The following is a 19,231-nucleotide window of genomic DNA, read 5'->3' as shown; positions in this document are numbered from 1 at the left end:
GGTTTAATAAAACATCAAGGGGGTCCTTGGCCAGGACCTAGTGGTATTTTGGGGGCCTTGTTGTGGAAAGGTTTGGGAACCCCGGCTCTAAACAGTGTTGGGTAACGTCACTTCTGTTGATGTTTAAACAAAACGGAGAGCTAGCTCGCTACTCCTCCCCTGTGCAATAGACCTCTAAAGTTCGCCAACAAAAAAGAACCAAAACGGCATCTTTGCCCATATAAGGAGATCCGGTTGTTAATTGAAGCTAACTACCTATGGCAAGTTGCAAGTTAGCTCTGGGGTAGCAAAAATCTAAGTGTTCCGCATTCACGTACTGGAGATCACAATATCCACTCAAAGGCAGAGGACAAAAGTGTGTTCAGAAAAACGTCTGCATTTCAGACTTTTTCCATCCCCACGAGAGTTTAACAGGTGCAATAATTCAAAATCCCCATGTTATTTTCCCATAGGAAAAATCTCCAGATACCGGATGTCTAAGATGGCAGCTTTTTTGTAGGTGAACTTCAGAGGTCTATTAAAACTCTCCTAAACGCGCATCTCCTCGCTGATTGGCTGGAACGGTTTGTTATGTTTTTATGGTCCAGGCTGGACCAAGTTATTTTTGTTCCCGTTTTTGAAGCCTGTCCACAGAGACCGCATTTTAAAGTGTATAGGGCACAGGCAGCTAGCAGATGATGAGGTGATGTTAGAAACCGTATAACATCGCTTAGAGCACCTTTAAATAGCAATAACGGAAGTTCCTTATTGTCTGTGATTGTGTGTCTCTGTCTCTGTCTTTGTGTGTGTGTGTGTGTGTGTGTGTGCGAGTGTGAGTGTGAGTGTGAGGTGAAACTCTCTCCTTGAGTCCATACCGCTTCGGTAAAGTGGCTCTGGTGGCTTCTCCTGCCAAAGGTCCCCACAGGGGTGCTTGTGATCTTTGGTATCGCTCACGTATTCAAGCCCAAGTCCTCTTCTAATCCCTCCAATTAGGTGCACTCCAGAAACACACACACACAAACAAAGCCACTGCTAACACACACACTCAAATATATACACACACACACACACACACACACACACACACACACACAGATGCACTGCAAGGGCACATACACACACTGCAAATATCCAAACACACTCACATACGGATACGGCAAACATACTCACAGGACATCCCTAACCACTCTGAAGGCCGCTCTGAAAGTGTTCTGTCCATCTGCCAGTGTCCACACACACACACACACACACTCACACTCACACTCCCAGCGGGCCGTGGGCCATTTCCAGGGCTTGATTCATGGTGGCGTTTGCGGGCGTTCATATTTCCACTCGGCCTCCGTGCCTAATGGAATTATAATCACTATTTATCTCTGCGGTGCCCAAATTATTCAGATAAGGGAGTGTTAGCATTAGGCGCAGGGCAAGTCAGCAGCTCCGCTTCTGCTGTGTAGGGAGTTAGTGAGGGAAAAGCAAACCTAGAGGCACATTTTAACCTGTGTGTGTCTGAGTGTCTGTTAGAGATAGAGGTGTGTGTGTGTGTGTGTGTGTGTGTGTGTGTGTGTGTGTGTGTGTCTGCACAACGGATTATACATTTTAAGACCTTGCAGGATTTAGTTTTGAAATTTTGAGCATATTGAGAGGTGCATAAGGGCTGTATGTTTGGTAAGATAAATGCTACCCCAGCTTGGCTTAGTGCTGTAAAGCAGGGTAATTGCTCTCTGGTCTTTCTCCACTCTCTGGGATTTTCCCTTGTATTTCTAATGCGTAACTACACCTCACAATGGATTTGCCAAATAGGCACAAAAAACAGGCTTGCCTCACACACAAAGACCTCCCAGACGTTAATTGGGCCTTGTGACTAGGCCTTGTATTTTGCCATGATGAATTGATTCAGGCTGAATATAGTTTGTATGATGAAAGCTTGGCATCTTGGGCAAGAGTTGCTTTGTGCAGTCAAAGGTGTTTGTGTGTGTGTGTGTGTGTGTGTGTGTGTGTGTGTGGGTTGGGGGGGGGGGGGACGACGACTCTGAATGTGAGAGATTCCAAGCAGCTTTGTGCAGGCGGAGGAGTGTGTGTGTGAGAGAGAGAGAGAGAGAGAGAAAGATCACAATGTTGAGAGAATCCAAGCAGCTTTGTGCACGCGGAGGAGTGTGCGAGTGTGAGGTGCGTTGGTGTTCTGCTGGGATTAGCTCCTGCTCTCTGAAGCTCTGTCTCTCATTGATAGAATTGGAGTTTATTTGTGTCAGCGCCTTTCACCTCTCTCCACACAAGAGGGCTTAGTAGAGATTCCCCAGCCCCAGCCTGCTTTAGTGCAACACACAACTTATTCACACTCTATAGCTCATACACACGCACACATGCACACACACACACACTCTCTCTCACACACACTCACACTCACTCTCTCTCACTCACACTCACTCACACACACACACACACACACACTAGAGTGTGGCTACCCGACCCGAGCCCGACGGGTCCCGACGGGTTCGGACAAATATTTAGAAATTGTAAACGGGTTCGGTTCGGGTTTGGACACATGGGGGCGATATGCATGGGAAGCTTTACATTTAAAATTCCTTATTATGTTGGGTAACCAACAGGTCTGCTTTACATGATGCAAACGTTTGTTTTTTCAGAATAAAGTAAAATGTAAAAAATACATAATAGCTTTCTTCCTGTGTGCAAGATTTGTTTATCGTGACAACGCATTTCAGGCATGCAGCCTGAAATGCACCTGCACACGCTATCCGCGACAACATAAACAAATGGTTATGCACATTTCCTTTTATATGCACATAAGCACACTCTTGGGTGGCGTTAAAAATTGTTAGCCTATCAGGAGATTTTAAGATGATTTGCGTTGCATACTGTGGTAAAGACATAGGCTACCGGTAGGCTATAAGGTCGTCTCGTTCAACTGGATGAGGATTTCCTCGAGTTGCCCCAATTAACGTCGATGCTGCATATGGATCAGTGACAGAGGCACTGTAGTTTCAAAGACTGTTGCAGTTCATTAGAAGACTTTTCGTCAATGATAAGACAAGAATTCTATTTCAATAGGCTATGCTTGCTTGGGCCTTTTGTGTTAATGTGCGCTGTGTGTGACCTGCGTGCGTGCAAGCTCATCTGATTCTGTAGACAATTTGTTGTGTGTTCCGTTTAATGGGCTAAAAAGACAGGCTATCCACAACGTTTAATCACTAGCATGGGAATAACTGAGGCATCATCTGCGTCGGGCTCGGGTCGGGTTCGGACATAAAAATGAAAATGCCTGTCGGGTTCGGACGCAACTCTGTCGGACGCGGGCCGGGTTCGGACAGAAATACACTCTAACACACACACACACACACACATACCTCTGTCTTTCTCATTCTCTCTTTCACTCACACACCTGTACCTTTTCTAATTCTGTATCTCTCTTTCTCAGCACAATTACACATTCTTTTCACACTTTCACTTCTTTTTTTTCCTTTGATCACCCTTTGCTCTTTGTATCTTCGTCCATCCCTCCCTCCCTCTCTCTCCCACATTCTCTCTCTCTCTCTCTCTCCCTCCCTCTCCCTCCCTCTCTCTCCCTCCCTCCTTTCATCATGCGTGCCCCGCCCGCCCTCACGTCTCCTCTCGCTTCTCGTCTTCTCCGCAGAGGAAGGCTACGAGCTGTTCCGCGTGGCCGAGAAGTCCCACGGCAACTGGATGAAGCTCTACCTGGAGGGCAACACGTCCGAGACGCTGTCCAACATGGGCCGTAAGGTGCTGCGCCAGTACATTGATGCCCTGAAGGCCATGAGCTCGGCCCTCAGCAGGCAGCTGGGCAAATACGACATGTACTCCATGGTGGTTGGCACTGTCCTGCTTGTCCAGGTGGGTAGGACAATACAGCATGTAGAACACGCCATCTTAGAATAAATACGACATGTACTCCATGGTGAAATGAATGCAACATGCACTCTATGGTGGTGGGCACCGTCCAGATGGACAACACAGCACGTACAGGTTTACATTTATTCATTTAGCAGACGCTTTTATCCAAAGTCCAAGCGACTTGCTAAGTGAGGAATAACATTCAAGCTACATTGCAAAGGAGACCTTAGCTAACACTAAACTACCAGAGGATGAGAGTGTGAGTTTAAGCACTATAGTATGGTAGAAGGAAAAGGAGGTAGAAAGGAGGGAATAAATATGACATGCACTCTATGGTGAAATAAATATGACCCACTCTATGGTGGAATGAATACAACATGCACTCTATGGTGGAATGAATACAAAATGTTCTCTCTGTAGTCTATGTGCTCCAACCCCCTCCTTGTCTAGGTGGGTAGATATGACATGTGCTCTATAGTGGTACATGGGTGTCTTCTCCATGGTGGAGTAAAAGCAACATGTGTCACATGGCATGTGTTCTATGGTGGTGAGCCTCCTCCCCCAGATGGATATCCCCACCCCAGCACTGCAAGGGAAGTTCAAGTGGAGTCAAAAAGTTTGTTCTTTATTGAGTGCTGTTCCAGGGCACTTTCAAACAGAACTGCCCCTCCACTGTATTCAGGTTGTGCTCCGCTCAGTGCCTTGACCCATGCAGTGTCATTGTTCCATTGTTTGACTGCGACCCAATGTCATCTTCGCGGGGCTGCCGTGCTGAAGGTGGCGATCCATCTTTATCAGCAGGCTGGGTCGGGTCGTGCGATGGCGGTGAAACGGGCCGTGAAGGCGGCCCCCGGGAGCCGCTCTGGCAGTAGACGATGACCCCGGGTCCCCGAAACGTCTCTGCCTCTAACCCCCCATCCACCCCCCTAGTGGGCCCCCACACTTAGCCAAGTCATTATGAGGACCATTAATCCAGCCCTGCTCAGCCACACCGCACCGCACCCCCGCCTGACTGGACACATGCGGACACATGCGGAGCGGAGTTGGACCGGCTGGCCTGGAGACGGATGGCTGTTTGGGCAAGGACAGCTGGGAAGCCATCTGTACAGCAGGATACTCAGGCCAAGGGAGCCGCTAGACCACTGGCTCTTTGTCCAGTCCAGGAACGCTACATTTGTTTGGAGTGAAAGTAGGTCTGTTGTTGAGGGTGTTGCTGTTTGACTTTTAAGCAGGGTTTAACATACGCAGTGGCCTGCTGGCCCGGAGCAAGTAAAAGAGCATGTTGGGCAAGTTGATCGGCCAGTCACTGGCCCACCTTTTTTTGCCAGTCACCATGACGAGTCAGCTCACCTCTCCTGTGTTGCTGACCGGTTGAAGCTAAGCGCAGGAGACTACTAAAATGAAGAGGGAGTTCATTACAGTGTAATAAATTAAGTTTTGTGTAAATGTGACTTTTCTGGGCCAGTAAATGTATACTGTACAGGCCAGCACGAATCTCATGTGGGGCCAATGGGGAGAAAATGTTATGTTGGACACTGCTTTTAAGGGATTTTTTTATCGAGTAGTGACTAAGTGAGTTGTTGGTGAGTAGGGATGCTGTGCTGGTTTGTAATCAGGTGGCTCAGTTAAGTGTGACGAAACAGCCCACGATTTCATGGTTATACCGATTGTTTTCTACTTCAACAATTCAAGCAGTGCACGTTCCTCCATCCTATATACTATGTGGCCAAACTGTGCTCCTAGCCCAGTCAGTCTGCAGAGTGATGACCTCCAAGAATGTAGCTGATGCCTTGGGCACAAGAGAGACAGCAAGGTATGTGTTGTACAGATTTCTTTTGGAGATTTGTTTTTGGCAAATGCACACAAGTCACCTCTGCTAATGTGCAGCCATGTGTGAAGTTGTTTTCCAAGCCAGCAAATGGTGTAGGTATGTGGTACCGTATGGCTTAGCTCCTGTTTCTCCGTCTCCCCCTTTTATGTGCTCTTTGTTTGAAATTCAGCCTCCTGCAGTCAAAGCGTTTGAAGTATAGCTTACCTTCGACCTCTACTGAAGAGATTTACAGTGTGCAGGTTAATAGATGGAGCAAATTCCCTGGTGTTCATTTTAGGCTAAACGAGTCCGTGGACTTTGTTTTTTTCTCTCTCCTAATCCAGAATAATTGAGCATTTTTAGGCAATTGAGCTTACATGTCTTTTCACGGGCAAGTGTTAATTGCTTTTGAATGTAAAACTGCAACCTTATATACACAACAAAGCCAGATACTACGCTACCGGAGTATGCTAGTCAAGGGCGACCACATTAGATTATGCTCCCAAACGGAGCCATCTAACGTATTTGTGTAAACTGTTTTGGCAGTCGCTGTTGTGATGCATCCATATCTTCTGTAGAGAAGCTTTTAGCCTAATTGTCTGTCAATGGGTTACAGTTGCACTGGTCTTCCCAACTCTTTACTCCCCAAGTCAAGAGGCCTTGTCAAAGAGGAGTTGAAGGCCACATCATTATTCATAAGCAAGGGCTCTCTCTGCCCCACTCCCTCTTGTTTTCTCTCTCATTCTTTCCTTCTTTCTTACACTTTCTTACTCGCTTGCTTGCATTCAGCCTAAAGTCAATGGCATTATTCATAAGCAAGCCAGTATATAGAGATATCAAGGCCTCCCCCCCCCCCCTCTTCATTTTTCTTGAGGCGCAGGTTCTCAAAGATTGGCCTGTGTGTTCTCTTTCTCCTTCTCTGCCCTTCTCATGGAGCTCACCTCGCCATCCCACTCCCCGGGAACGTATCCTCTCTCAGGTGGAGAGACGGGGAAAAGGAGGGAAACCAGAAGAAAAGCTGGAGGGCAAAAATACCCTGCATGCTCTTAAGGGGGAACCTGACGACTGGAATCGCAAGCGGAACCACGCTTGGCGCTCAGTGTCTGGTGTCCAGAGGGACCTCTACTACAGAGCGGCTAAAAGACAAAGCGCTACAAACAACTCCTTTATGTACCTTCCAAATGCCCAGTCCCCACTAGGGCTGGGCGATAAAACGATAGCGATATGTATCGCAATAGACATGTAATCGATATCAATAAAAAATACGTTTGATAGAACATTCGATAATTAAAAGCAACACACCTCCCGCCTTACGTTGTCCATAAATGAATAGGCTAAATATATCTTGCATTGTAGCTAGTATGTGCAACTCTACCAGAGTAGGCGATAGAAGTAGGCCTACCTCAACACAGACTCTCAATAAGTCCTTGCCCCGTGCACTCTCTCTCTCTCCCTCTCAACAGGCGCATCCCTCCTCAGCATGTAATCCAAACATTCACAATCGTGCAAGACGACTGGCTAAATTGCTATTAAATCCGGTTAGCATCATTAACACGCTGCACAAATTTGTTAAAAACTGTTGCATTCAAATTGACTGCTAAGTTCTAATCATCTCAATCCCGATGCAAATGGAAAAGTATTTTCCAAGTCTCAAAGGGCCTGTCCCAAGGAGAAACTGAACAGTCTAACCAGTAGACTATGATAAACTAGCAAATTAAGCTACTTTGTTTACAATATTTTCAGGCTTCAACCAGTGCTGCTTTTCATTCAGACTTATGTACACATTTATTTATTTGAGTGTTTTTTATGATTGTGTTGCTATTTCTTTTCCCTGTTTGCTTTAATTGATAACTGAGGTGATTAAAATCAGAGGAAGGTTAAGTTAAAAAAAAAGTGTTTAATTTGATTCCCCCCCCCCCTCCTTCTGGTCCTTATCTGAAATAGATTAAAAAAAATCAATAATTATCGATATCGACTGATATGAAATACTTATATTGTGATACAGTTTTCAGCCATATCGCCCAGCCCTAGTCCCTACGCTCCGCTACTCTCTGCTCCTCTCCGCTCCTCTCTTCTCCGCTCCGCTCTGCGGCGGATCGGTTCCTCTGCACACACACGCCCCGCCGTTTACAGGGCTTCTTTCAGGCCATTCATCTTACCGCCGCAAGGACAAAGCAATTAGTTTGGTGTGAATTCGGTGAACTTTACTTTGCCGCATGCCCCCAGGCTATGAGATGGAGGGGCTGTAGGGGTGAGGGGGGAGGAGGGGTAAAACTGCTGCAGAATGCAGTTATAAGCAGCACAATGAGTCGCTAATTAAGTTGGCTCTTTAATTAAGTTTGGTAGTCTGTAACTGAATAATGAGAGCTGTGCGCAGCTATGAACTCACGGTTACTGGTTGTATTTGAAGAAAATTACACATGTACTTTTGCTCCTTAGGCAAGCAAAGACCTTGTGCAAAGTTCATCAGTGCTTATGAATTCTGTGTGTGTGTGTGTGTGTGTGTTTCTGTGAGTAATAATCTAAAAATGGTTTGGTGGCATACATTAGCATGCCTGTGTGTGTATATTGATGTATATATCTTTATTTTTTATCTTAATGTGTGTCTTGGGTCTTTTATGGCTTATGTGTTTTTTCTATCTATGGTTTGCGTATACAGCTCTGGAAACAAATTTGAGTTGAGTGAAATTCAGTTGAGTTGACGGTCATATTAAAAATTAAGAAACTACTGAACATTTGAATATGACCGTCAACTCATTTGAATATCACTCAGCAACTGTAGAATGACATCAGAAAAATGTACAGTGGTCTCTTTATTTCTTCCAGAGCTGTGTGTATGTTTTTTTATGAGGTAGATGTATCACCGTGTGTGTGTGTGTTACATGTGTGCGTGTGTATGTGTGCAGATGCTGCTGCTGCTGCTGCTGGCCATGCCCGAGGCCCTGAGCGGCGCGGCGGTGGTGGACGTGCCGGTGGGTGTGGCACTGACGTCTCTGCCCTTCTACCTGCTGTGTCTGCTGTGTGCCGCGCTGCATGTGGCTCTGTGCACGTCGGCCAGCGCCTCCTGCTACTTCTGCGGCCTCCCCTGGGCCCTGGTGTTCGCCGCCATCGCCTGCTCCGCTGCCCTTGCCTGCGCACTCGTCACCATGGCAGCCAGAAGGCTCGCACCGCCAACCAAGTCGCCCTCCAAGGTAAGACGCCGACAATCGAGCAAACGGGATTAAACATCAATTATGTACAGGGGTACATAAAGTAAATTTTGTTTTTCTGCTTTTTTGTTTGATGCTGTTTCTAGCATGTTTAAAATATGTATATACAGTAGATAACAGACTAAGTCTTGCCTGCAGATACCAGCCCTAGTTACTGGGGAATAGTGTATCATTTAAAGATAATCTTTTAAATCATGTTTTGTCTTGGAATAAAAAAATACCATTTTCCATAGCACTCAATTCACTACAGGTTTTACAATAGTATCTCTATGTCTGCGACAAATAGAATCCTTGAATAACCCAATAACAGGGATTTCATTTTTTGGCCATATCACCCAGTCCTCACAACACCACTCATGAGTTTAACATTCTCCCCATTAAATGCAGAAGCATTGCGCCACGGAGCTTTGCAATTAACACTTATTAGCCCTTGATACTGGGGTGTTGCTGTTCATTTCCCATTTCTCACCCACCACCTGATAATATCCCCATAGTACTAAAAAACGTCAAAGAGAAAGCTGCGCCGCCATCAAAGAGAGGCAGGTTTGTTTTCTGACACAGACGTTTGCTAGAGTGACTCACCTTGAGGTAATATCGGGGGAGAGCGAGAGCTCTGGGTTAGTCATAATGTTATTTTGATTTGGATGTCTAAGGAGACTGGGTGCATTGGGAGTTTGAGATGGGGGGTCCTTTTAGTTATCGATTCTTCCACTTGTGCACTCAATGGGGAGGATTGATGGAGGACGAGTCAGGGAGTTTGTTGTGTGCGTGTGTGTATATGTGTGTGTGTGTGTGTGTGCAGGGAGTTTTTTGGCTGAGTGGGAGTCTCCTGAATGCAAAATGCGCTGAAAAGATTCTCAAAGCAGTAGTGCTTTTTTTTTTCTGTTGGTCTAAGACTCCAAACTGTCTTTAATTATGCTATTAAATCTATCAGTGAAAAAAAGATGTGCTCCTAACCACTGCAATCAGCGACAGCAAACGTAAACGCACTGTGATTAGACCAATCAGGAGATGAACAGCCCTGCTTTTCAGCCGGTCCCCATGTGCCGGGCACATTGCAGGAGGAGTGGGCACTCCTGTGGTGCCTAAAATCTGGAGAACATTACCCGTGAATGCTGAGGCCTGTGGTATTAAATGTGATGTCCTCAATTATAATCCCCATGCACTTTTTCTCTAGTTAATATCTCCCAGCTTCCCTTTGGCCATTCTGTGTGTGAGCTCAAAATAATCTTCTTCTTTGTACAAAGTCCCACAGGTTCTGGAAATTTGGCTTGCAAAGTGGCTTGCACCTACTAATACTGTACATTATTTCAGCCAGTCAGCTACACTGCTTCAAGATCTCTGAAGGAAGGAGTGTGTTAGGAGTGTGTGAGGAGTTTGTTTTGTTGGCCATTCAGTTTGTATGGCCTGTCTATTGCCAATATCGAGGACTTTTCCAGATGGAGGCCTGGAGAGATGAGAGAAGCAGCCTTCCCAGCTGGGCGATTGGCTCTCTGATATGTCCGTAGCCCCTGCATAGTCCTCAGTGGCTCATTCTAATGGAGGAAGGGCATGCCTGCACACAGTACGGCCAAAACGCCAATAACAAGGCCTTGGCCTTTGCAAAGATGTGGGAGAAAAGTTAACTTTTCAAAAGGGGTGTGTGGAGGAGCTGATCTGTTCACCGGACTAATGAACCGTCCACCCTAGCCCGTAATTACAGCCTCTCAGCCTCTCTCTCTCTGTCTTTCTCTCTCTCTCTCTCTCTCTCTCTCTCTCTCTCTCTCTCTCTTTCTCTCTAGTCATCTTTCACATTCGCTGCCCTTCTCTCTAACTCTATATACAATAAGATTGAGCAAAACAAAAGACCATTCTAATAATGATAACAAATTTGCAGGGATTTTGATATTTAGTTTTGTTGGTATTTGTGGCTTTGCTGGGTATTTTTCAGGTTGTGGCTGCTGCAACACATTTTGCAGCTAGAGTGAGTGGTCAGTTCCCTGCTCTCTCTGAGAATATATGGTAATTCTGCCTCATTTGTATAGGTTCGAAACTGAGTGATGATTAAACTGAATTAATCTCTCTCTCTTTCTCTCACATGCGTGCACGCATTTTTTCTCTCTCTCTCTCTCTCTCTCTCTCTCTTTCTTTCTGAGGTGAACTGTGGTAAAGTGCTGACACACCAAAAAGAAAGAGAGAGAGTCACAGAGAACAAACAGGAGTGTGGATCATCAGGGCTGATAAGTGAATTTTGCACAGGGGGAGGGATGGGGGACCTTGTAGACAGAGGACAACCCGTTGCCCCTCCGAGAGCTCCCTTTGAGCTGCACTACTGCTGCTGTTGCCACTGCTGTTCCGCTTAAAACACCAGGGGACGTCTGCACACTTGCTCCCCGTTCAATTATTTTATCAAAAGTTTCACCTGCAGTTATGTTTCGAGCCTCACACTTCATCAGACTTCATCACAAGTAAAGTCTTTTATCACAAGTCTGATGAAGAGCGTGAGGCTCGAAACGTAAAAATAGAATAATTGAAAAGGGGAGCAAGTATGCAGACATTCCCTGCTGTTTTAAGCGGAACAGGAGTGTTTTATACTTTAATATCTTTTTATCCAGCACCTGTTTTTTGGATGTGTGCACCACTGTTGCACTTGTCATAAAGTCTAGCATAAACTAGCCCATTACCATCCTGTTTGATGACAGCAGTGATCCATCATAATCGGAATCAGAATTTATTGGCCAGATTTGCGTACACAGTACAAACAAGGAATTATTTGCTCTCAAGTAGCCTACACAATAATCACTTTAGATATAAGAGTAAAAATAGAAAGGACAGTAAGAAATATACAAAATACTGTTAAAAATATAATATACAATAACAATATAAATATAGTGCAAGGCAGTTTAGTGCAGTGGTAATATATTGACAATATTGTAACTGTTACAGTTACAATATTGCAGTTAATATGCATTGAAAATTTGATTTGAAAGACTTATGCATTGAAAAAAGGTTGAAAAATAGGCCTGATGTAGATGAGCAGAACAGTGGTGATTGTCTTTGTTCAGTGTAAGGGTGGGCTATTTCTGAGTGTTCAACAGAGTGACTGCTTGGGGAAAGAAGCCATTTGTTTGCAGATTTGGGTTAGGGTTAGGGTTAGGTGAGGTGCTTTACCTGCCTTGGCGGTTCTGGTTTGCGAGCAGAAATGACTGCTGTCAGTTCACAGGAAGTGCTGTTGACACGGATGTGTTTTAAGAGCTCTTCATTAAAATATCACCGCATTTGGTGTGAAATGCCTTCAATTAGTGTTGAAGTCAGCCTCATTAATTACCGTATTCATTTAGTGCTCACTCAATAGTATTTTAATAACCTCTGTGCTATCATTATGGTAATTTCTTCCCTGAATGCAATAATCCATTGAGTCATTTTGAGGCTTTGGCAGAATTAGGTGTTGTTGTTTTCCATATGTGACATAAAACAATGATATGCAGCATACTTTTAGAGACCTAGAGAGTTTTAATTCAGTGTTTATTCAGTTTTTCTTCCCTCAGTGACATTTTCCATAACTCATGCTAATAGTCCAGTTATTGCCTTTTTATGCTAATGGATGTCAGTAAAGTAGATACAGTCAGGAAAATAAACATGTCCCAACTTTGGCACTTTGACAAGCAGAATACTTCCTAAACAAGGCAAAACTGTATGTGTGTGGGGCTTTATCTATGAATATGTGTGTGGGCCCTGCCATGTCTTTGGGCCGTAGAATAGTAAACTAAAAGTTAGACTGTGGAAAGGTGGAGCAGTAACCCTACCCAGGTTGTGTGAGAGAGAGGAATAAACCATTCTATTGAAGACAAATGCATTGTGTTTGCTGAACAACTTTAACATTTTGAAAACCATCTCTTGGACAGTTGTGGGCTATCTTGGCAAATGTTCATTCACTGAACCTTCTCATGTTCTGCTCAGCCATTAAAAAGTCATCCATGTATATGTCAGCCATTTTTCAAACCGCGCCGAATAAAAGTGCACACTGCGTTGTGAGTTCCTAGCCCTCTGTGCTTAGCCAGTGCCAACTCCTGCCAGAATCAGCCCACTGCTGCTTTAAATCCTCATGGCTCCCTGAAGCAGAGCATTGATGCAGCTTCTCATTTTAGTGTCACATCCTGGTGATCAGGACCGACTTCCGTGACTTCTTTTATTGACTTTTTTTATTCCTCCATTCCCTTTTTTGGCTGCGTATGTGGGGCCCAGGAGCAAAGCATATAACAGTTATGGACTGCCGATTCCAGTCCAGCGAGCATGCAGTTCAGCGAAGTCGTGGGAGATGATGAAAATTCAGTCCAGTGCACGAGTCTCCCGGAGCTGCCGTTCCTCCCAACACTCCATATTCGTGGAGACCAGCCCCTGGACCTCAAGAGTCTGAAGGAAATCAGCAGACCTTTCCTCTCTCTCTCTCTCCTAATGAAACAGCCAATCAGATCCTCTGAGGCCTAGCTGATTTTCATGTTACTGTCAGACCTTAATGATCCTTCGTGACTCCAGTTTCTTCTTCCATCCCCTGGATTCTTCTTTTGCTCCCCAAGGTAAAAGCATACAGCTGTCCATCACAAACGTCCCCAGGTTTCTGATGGACTTGCAGGAGATGAAAGAGACGCGGCCCCAGCCCTAGCCCAGCTCATGTGGCTTTCATCGCCCGCAGTCGCTCCATGTCACACCCAGGGCCTTGAAGACTACTCCGTGTGTGTGTGTGTGTGTGTGTGTGTGTGTGTGTGAGTGGGTGGTGGATCAGACGTCTTTTTGTCGCAGTGCCTCATAAAGTAGGCCGTCAGATGGGGTGCTGGCGGGGGTGGGGGGGGTAGAAGGATGAGATCCCAAGCTGCTGAGTGCAGTTGCATCTGACCCCACAGGGGCCTCCGCCACCACCACATTAGGAAATCAGGCCAGCCATCATCTGAGGGACTTTGCAAAGCCATGGCCCAAAGTCCTAGCATTAGCATATAGATAAAAGTTGCTTTTTATGTGTGTGTGTGTGTGTGTGTGTGTTTGTGTGTCCTTTTTTCGAAAGTCATTTTACAGACTCATGCCTTCACATCAGGAAGCGTTGCAGAGTTCGGAGGAAGATGAGGGAAAAAAAAGGAGGGACAAATATGAGCAAAAGCTGTCTTGAAGACAATTCTCCGCCAAATGCTTTTGGGGATCGCGACTAGTCCCGGCGCGAGGGATTGGAAGCGGAACAAGTCGTCAGCGAGCAAGCAAAACACACACACACACACTGACCGGAAAGAGGGGTGGGGCACACTTTCTGCCGCCTGTGTTTGCACAAACAACAGCGTTAGTTACACAATTAATTTTCCTCACCGACATGCGCACGGCGTCTTCGGCGTTGCCCCAGCTGATGGATGGCTGCGCGCTGAGGCCCGTCCACCCATAAGAAGTGGCTGGTCCCCACGGAGACTGTGTGTCGAACACCACGGCTTGATCCATCACCAGCATCAGACGGGGCTGTGCTGCACCGCGGCGTGACTAATTAGCATTTCATTACCTCATTGACTACGCCTGATGCCACACACACACACACCCTGCTCCGGAAAGGCTGGCCACACACACATACAAATACTCCACTCACACACACACACACACATTCAGAAGTGTGTATACAGAACCTAAGCACACATGTTGTCTCTACTTTTCCTTTTAGTTATTGAACAGGTCACACAGTCATGTCTGTCCAGTTATTTCCCACCTGCTGTTTGTGTGTGTGTGTGCGTGTGCTGACTCTTTGATGGAAGTGCATTTGGTGAAAAAAACTTTGGGGCACATCAGGACGAGCCAGGGCAATGGTACTGTCTGTGTGTGTGTGTGTGTGTGTGTGTGTGTGTGAGTGGGTGGTGGATCAGACGTCTTTTTGTCGCAGTGCCTCATAAAGTAGGCCGTCAGATGGGGTGCTGGCCGGGGGTGGGGGGGTAGAAGGATGAGATCCGCAGGCGGCTGAGTGCAGTTGCATCTGACCCCACAGGGGCCTCCGCCACCCACCACATTAGGGCGCCCAGGCCAGCCATCATCTGAGGGACTTTGCAAAGCCATGGCCCAAAGTCCTAGCATTAGCATATAGATAAAAGTTGCTTTTTATGTGTGTGTGTGTGTGTGTGTGTGTGTTTGTGTGTCCTTTTTTCGAAAGTCATTTTACAGACTCATGCCTTCACATCAGGAAGCGTTGCAGAGTTCGAGGAAGATGAGGGAAAAAAAGGAGGGACAAATATGAGCAAAGCTGTCTTTGAAGACAATTCTCCGCCAAATGCTTTTGGGGATGCGACTAGTCCCGGCGAGGGGATTGGAGCGGAACAGAGTCGAAGCGAGCAAGCAAAAACACACACACACACACTGACGGAAAAGAGAGGGGGTGGGGCACACTTTCTGCCGTCTGTGTTTACACAAACAACAGCGTTGGTTACACAATTAATTTTCCTCTCGGCTGTGCGGCACGGCGCTCGGTTCCGGCGTTGCCCAGCGCTGATGGATGGCTGCGCACTGAGGCCCCGTCACCCATAAGAAGTGGCTGGTCCCCACGGAGACTGTGTGTCGGAGCACCACGCGGCTTGATCCATCACCAGCATCAGACGGGGCTGTGCTGCACCGCCGCGTGACTAATTAGCATTTCATTACCTCATTGACTACGCCTGATGCCACACACACACACACACCTGCTCCGGGAAAGGCTGGCCACACACACACATACAAATACTCACTCACACACACACACACACACATTCAGAAGTGTGTATACAGACACAAGCACACATGTTGTCCTCTGCTTTTCCTTTTAGTTATTGAACAGGTCACACAGTCATGTCTGTCCAGTTATTTCCCACCTGCTGTTTGTGTGTGTGTGTGCGTGTGTGACTCTTTGATGGAAGTGCATTTGGTGAAAAACTTTGGGGCACATCAGGGACGAGCCCAGGGCAATGGTACTGTCTGTGTGTGTGTGCGTGTGTGTGTGTGTGTGTGTTTTGCATGTGTGTCTGCCTGTCTGTAGGTGTGTAAGTGGTGTCAGCTACAGTGTAGTGTCTCCTGCCAGGAGCTAGCCCGGGCCACTACCTACTGTACGTGACCGCTGTCTGCTGTGACATGTTTTAGTCGTATCCAAGGCTTTTGTCTCACTGCTGTCATTCGCTAGCACCACACACACACCTGTTTGTGTGTGTGTTTAGTTGTCTCTCAACAGTCTGTTAGCGCCCACCTCAACACCCCCAGCCGCCTCGGTGAAGGCGATCACCTCCGTAATAAGACGCAGTGGGATTACATGTCCACGCTACGCTCATACAGGTGTACACACACACACACACACATACGTACACACAAACACATGTACACAAAAACACACACGCACACACATGCACAAACACATACAGACAAGAGATATACACAAATACACACAATCCCTTACTGACAATTTTATACACCCACACATACACACACACACACGATCCATGCTTTGTCACTGTTCAGCCGAGTTGTGTGGGCTGTTTGTTATGGCAGCCAGCGTCTCTCCCTGGTGGCCGTGAGCTGAATCCCTGAGGCTGGGGGGTTTGGGTGGTTGGGGAGTTGGGGAGTGAGTGAGTCCTGCCCTCCATGGCCAGGTTATTAGAGCGTGCTGGGTTGGCTGCGCCCACTGTAAACAGGGATGGAAGTGGCCTGTCTGCCTGGCCTCTACGTCCTTGCTTCTCATGAATAGCTGATTGTCTTTCGTCTCTCGCTCGCTCACTCGCTCCATCTTCACCCCTTTTACAGGTCCTTCGCACTCTGACTCATTCGCTCCCCTTCTCCAGCCTGTGTGAGAGTGTGTGCGTGTGTGTGTGTATGTGTGTGTTTAACAGTTTGACTATTTTCTGAATTATGGTTTGGAGTAGGTTAGTGTCTATCAGTAGTCTGTCACCTTACACAGGATCTGAAGGAACTGGCTGTTTTATACAGGGACTCAAAACTGCCTGTGTTCAGCACCTACAGTACTATTTCTTTTGTATCACCTCTCGCTCTCTCACACACATGATTCACACACAGAAACGCTTTTCTAGTGAAGTTAATCACTAGTGCAGTGTATTGGGTTCAGTGGGGACACGTGATGTGTGTATACTGTATTTACCTCTGCCAGGGAGGTCATGTTTTCATTGCCATTTATTTGTCTCCCTTATATCATTATGTCAAAAGCTAACAGGCCAGTTTTCATGAACGTTGAGGGAGCGGAATACCTTGGGCCAAGCAAGAGCCCATTAGATTATGCTCCGTTACACATTGTTTAACATTGCTGGATAGGTGATGGTGTTCTTGGTGGAGGAATACTCTCTTTCTCATAGCCCTTCAGTTACACATTGGTTAACATTGCCGGATAGGTTATTAGGCAGGTCAATATATGAAGAAAAAAAAACCACCTAACCTCAAAAAATTGATACAAATGGTTTTTCAGCTGATTATGATACCTTTAGATGTACTGAATAACATATTAAAAATCTAGTAAAATCTGACCCCAGTAAAGGGGTCATTTTCAAGATGGCGTCCAAGATGGCCACCAGAAGCTAATTTTGGCTATATCTGACGCATTATTCAGCCTAGGAAAGTGTTTTTTGTGTTTAATCAGATTTAGAGGTCACTGATTCATATATGTCAGACTAAAGTATCAGTTCATCATTTTCAAAGACTTGTCATTTTCAAGATGGCATCAAAGATGGCCACCAGAAGCTAAGAAGCATTATTCAGCCTAGGAAAGTTTTTTTCGTGTTTAATCAGATTTAGAGGTCACTGAATCATATATGTCACACAATCCTTCATTAAATCATGCCACCCTAAAAAGATGGTTGTGGCATAACAAGAGGTAATAAATTAATTATATCTAACCTCCTTTTCCACAACTTTCCAACCACGCTGCCAATTCAGTCTACTTAAAGCATAGAGAACGATAGACATAATTTCATTCTACTTTTTTTCACGACTCTGTCAGTTCAGTCACATACATACGACAGACTATTAGGGCCACACATGAAGAAAACAAAGAAGCCAAACCCAACATGTCGTTTAAAGTCGACATGTCAACATTAACATTTTGAGAATAAAGTTGACATATCATGTCAACTTTAATCTCTAGGATCTTTGGTGTCAGCAAAAGACAGCATTCCAGAAGAGGAGATTTTGTCCTTCAGTCATGTGCCAATGCCTTCACTACTACCAATCAGACAACAGAGGTGATTGGTGAATTAAGATGCCAAGTGATGGCTGTACTTTTTGGTAAGTCCACAGACTCTCTTACAACATTACGGCACAACACCCTGAGTAAGAAGATTGTCCTTGTGTCATTATTTGTGACTCCAGAACGTCTCCCTCCAACTGAATCCCTGTTACTGTGTGCATTTCTGCAAGAGACTCTTCTGTTAATGTAGATACGGATTACGCTTCACTGCTGCCTGTGGAACATGTCAAAATGAACAATGTGACAATCTGCACAACTTCCTTTCAGAGGACTGGAGGATGATGAATAATGATATAGTAATTATTTCTGATATACTAATAAATATAGTTTAATATGAAGTTTAATTAGCTCCCCCCTTATGATAGATGCCAACATGAATTTGATGCACACAAATATATAATGCATGCCTATGCATGGGTTATGGTTCACTAAAGTCATAGAACAGCCAGAACTATATTATGAAAGCATATACCCTGTACATTAAATATAACATCAATCAACTTATGTTCCCAACTTCCACCACACTTTGCATAATACATAATCTATTCTGTATAGGCAGATCTAGTGTGCAGCTGATACATTTTGGTATGTACAGTCCAGGGGAAACAAATTAAACATCCTAAACTATATATTTTCTGAAAGCATATAACCTGTAGATGAGACATAACACCAGTTAAGACATGTCCCATCTTCCTCCATGAATACACAATACATTGCCCTCTATTCTGTATAGGCGAATCTAATGTAAAGTGGATACATTTGGGCATGTCCAGTCCAGGGGAAACAAATTAAACACCCCAAACAATGATTTTCTGAAAGTATATAACCTACAGATGATATAACACCAGATAAGACATGTCCCATCTTCCTCCATGCCATGAACAATACATTGTCCTCTAATCTGTATTGGCGAATCTAGTGTAAAGTGGATACATGTTGGCCTATATTGTCTAGGGAAATCAGATTAAACACCCTAAACTATATATTTTCTGAAAGCATATAACCTGTAGATGAGATAAAACACCAGTTAAGACATGTCCCATCTTCCTCCATGCCATGAACAATACATTGCCCTCTATTCTGTATAGGCAAATCTAGTGTAAAGCGGATACATGTTGGCCTATATTGTCCAGGGAAAACAGATTAAACATCCTA

The 19,231-nt window shown here is 45.4% G+C and overlaps 1 protein-coding gene across 1 annotated transcript in view; it reads left to right on the top strand.

Annotated features, from left to right (window-relative positions):
* Positions 1-19,231, top strand: part of pigg (phosphatidylinositol glycan anchor biosynthesis class G) — a 100,353-nt gene that overhangs the window by 43,538 nt on the left and 37,584 nt on the right. The window contains exons 7-8 of the mRNA XM_048262389.1: positions 3,629-3,846; positions 8,563-8,847. Coding sequence (XP_048118346.1) covers positions 3,629-3,846; positions 8,563-8,847 — 503 coding nt within the window. The remainder of the gene's footprint in view (positions 1-3,628; positions 3,847-8,562; positions 8,848-19,231) is intronic.

Source organism: Alosa alosa, chromosome 14, assembly GCF_017589495.1.
Source record: "Alosa alosa isolate M-15738 ecotype Scorff River chromosome 14, AALO_Geno_1.1, whole genome shotgun sequence".
In the NCBI taxonomy this organism is placed as follows: Eukaryota; Metazoa; Chordata; class Actinopteri; order Clupeiformes; family Clupeidae; genus Alosa; species Alosa alosa.
This window is presented reverse-complemented; position numbering and strand designations above follow the sequence as displayed.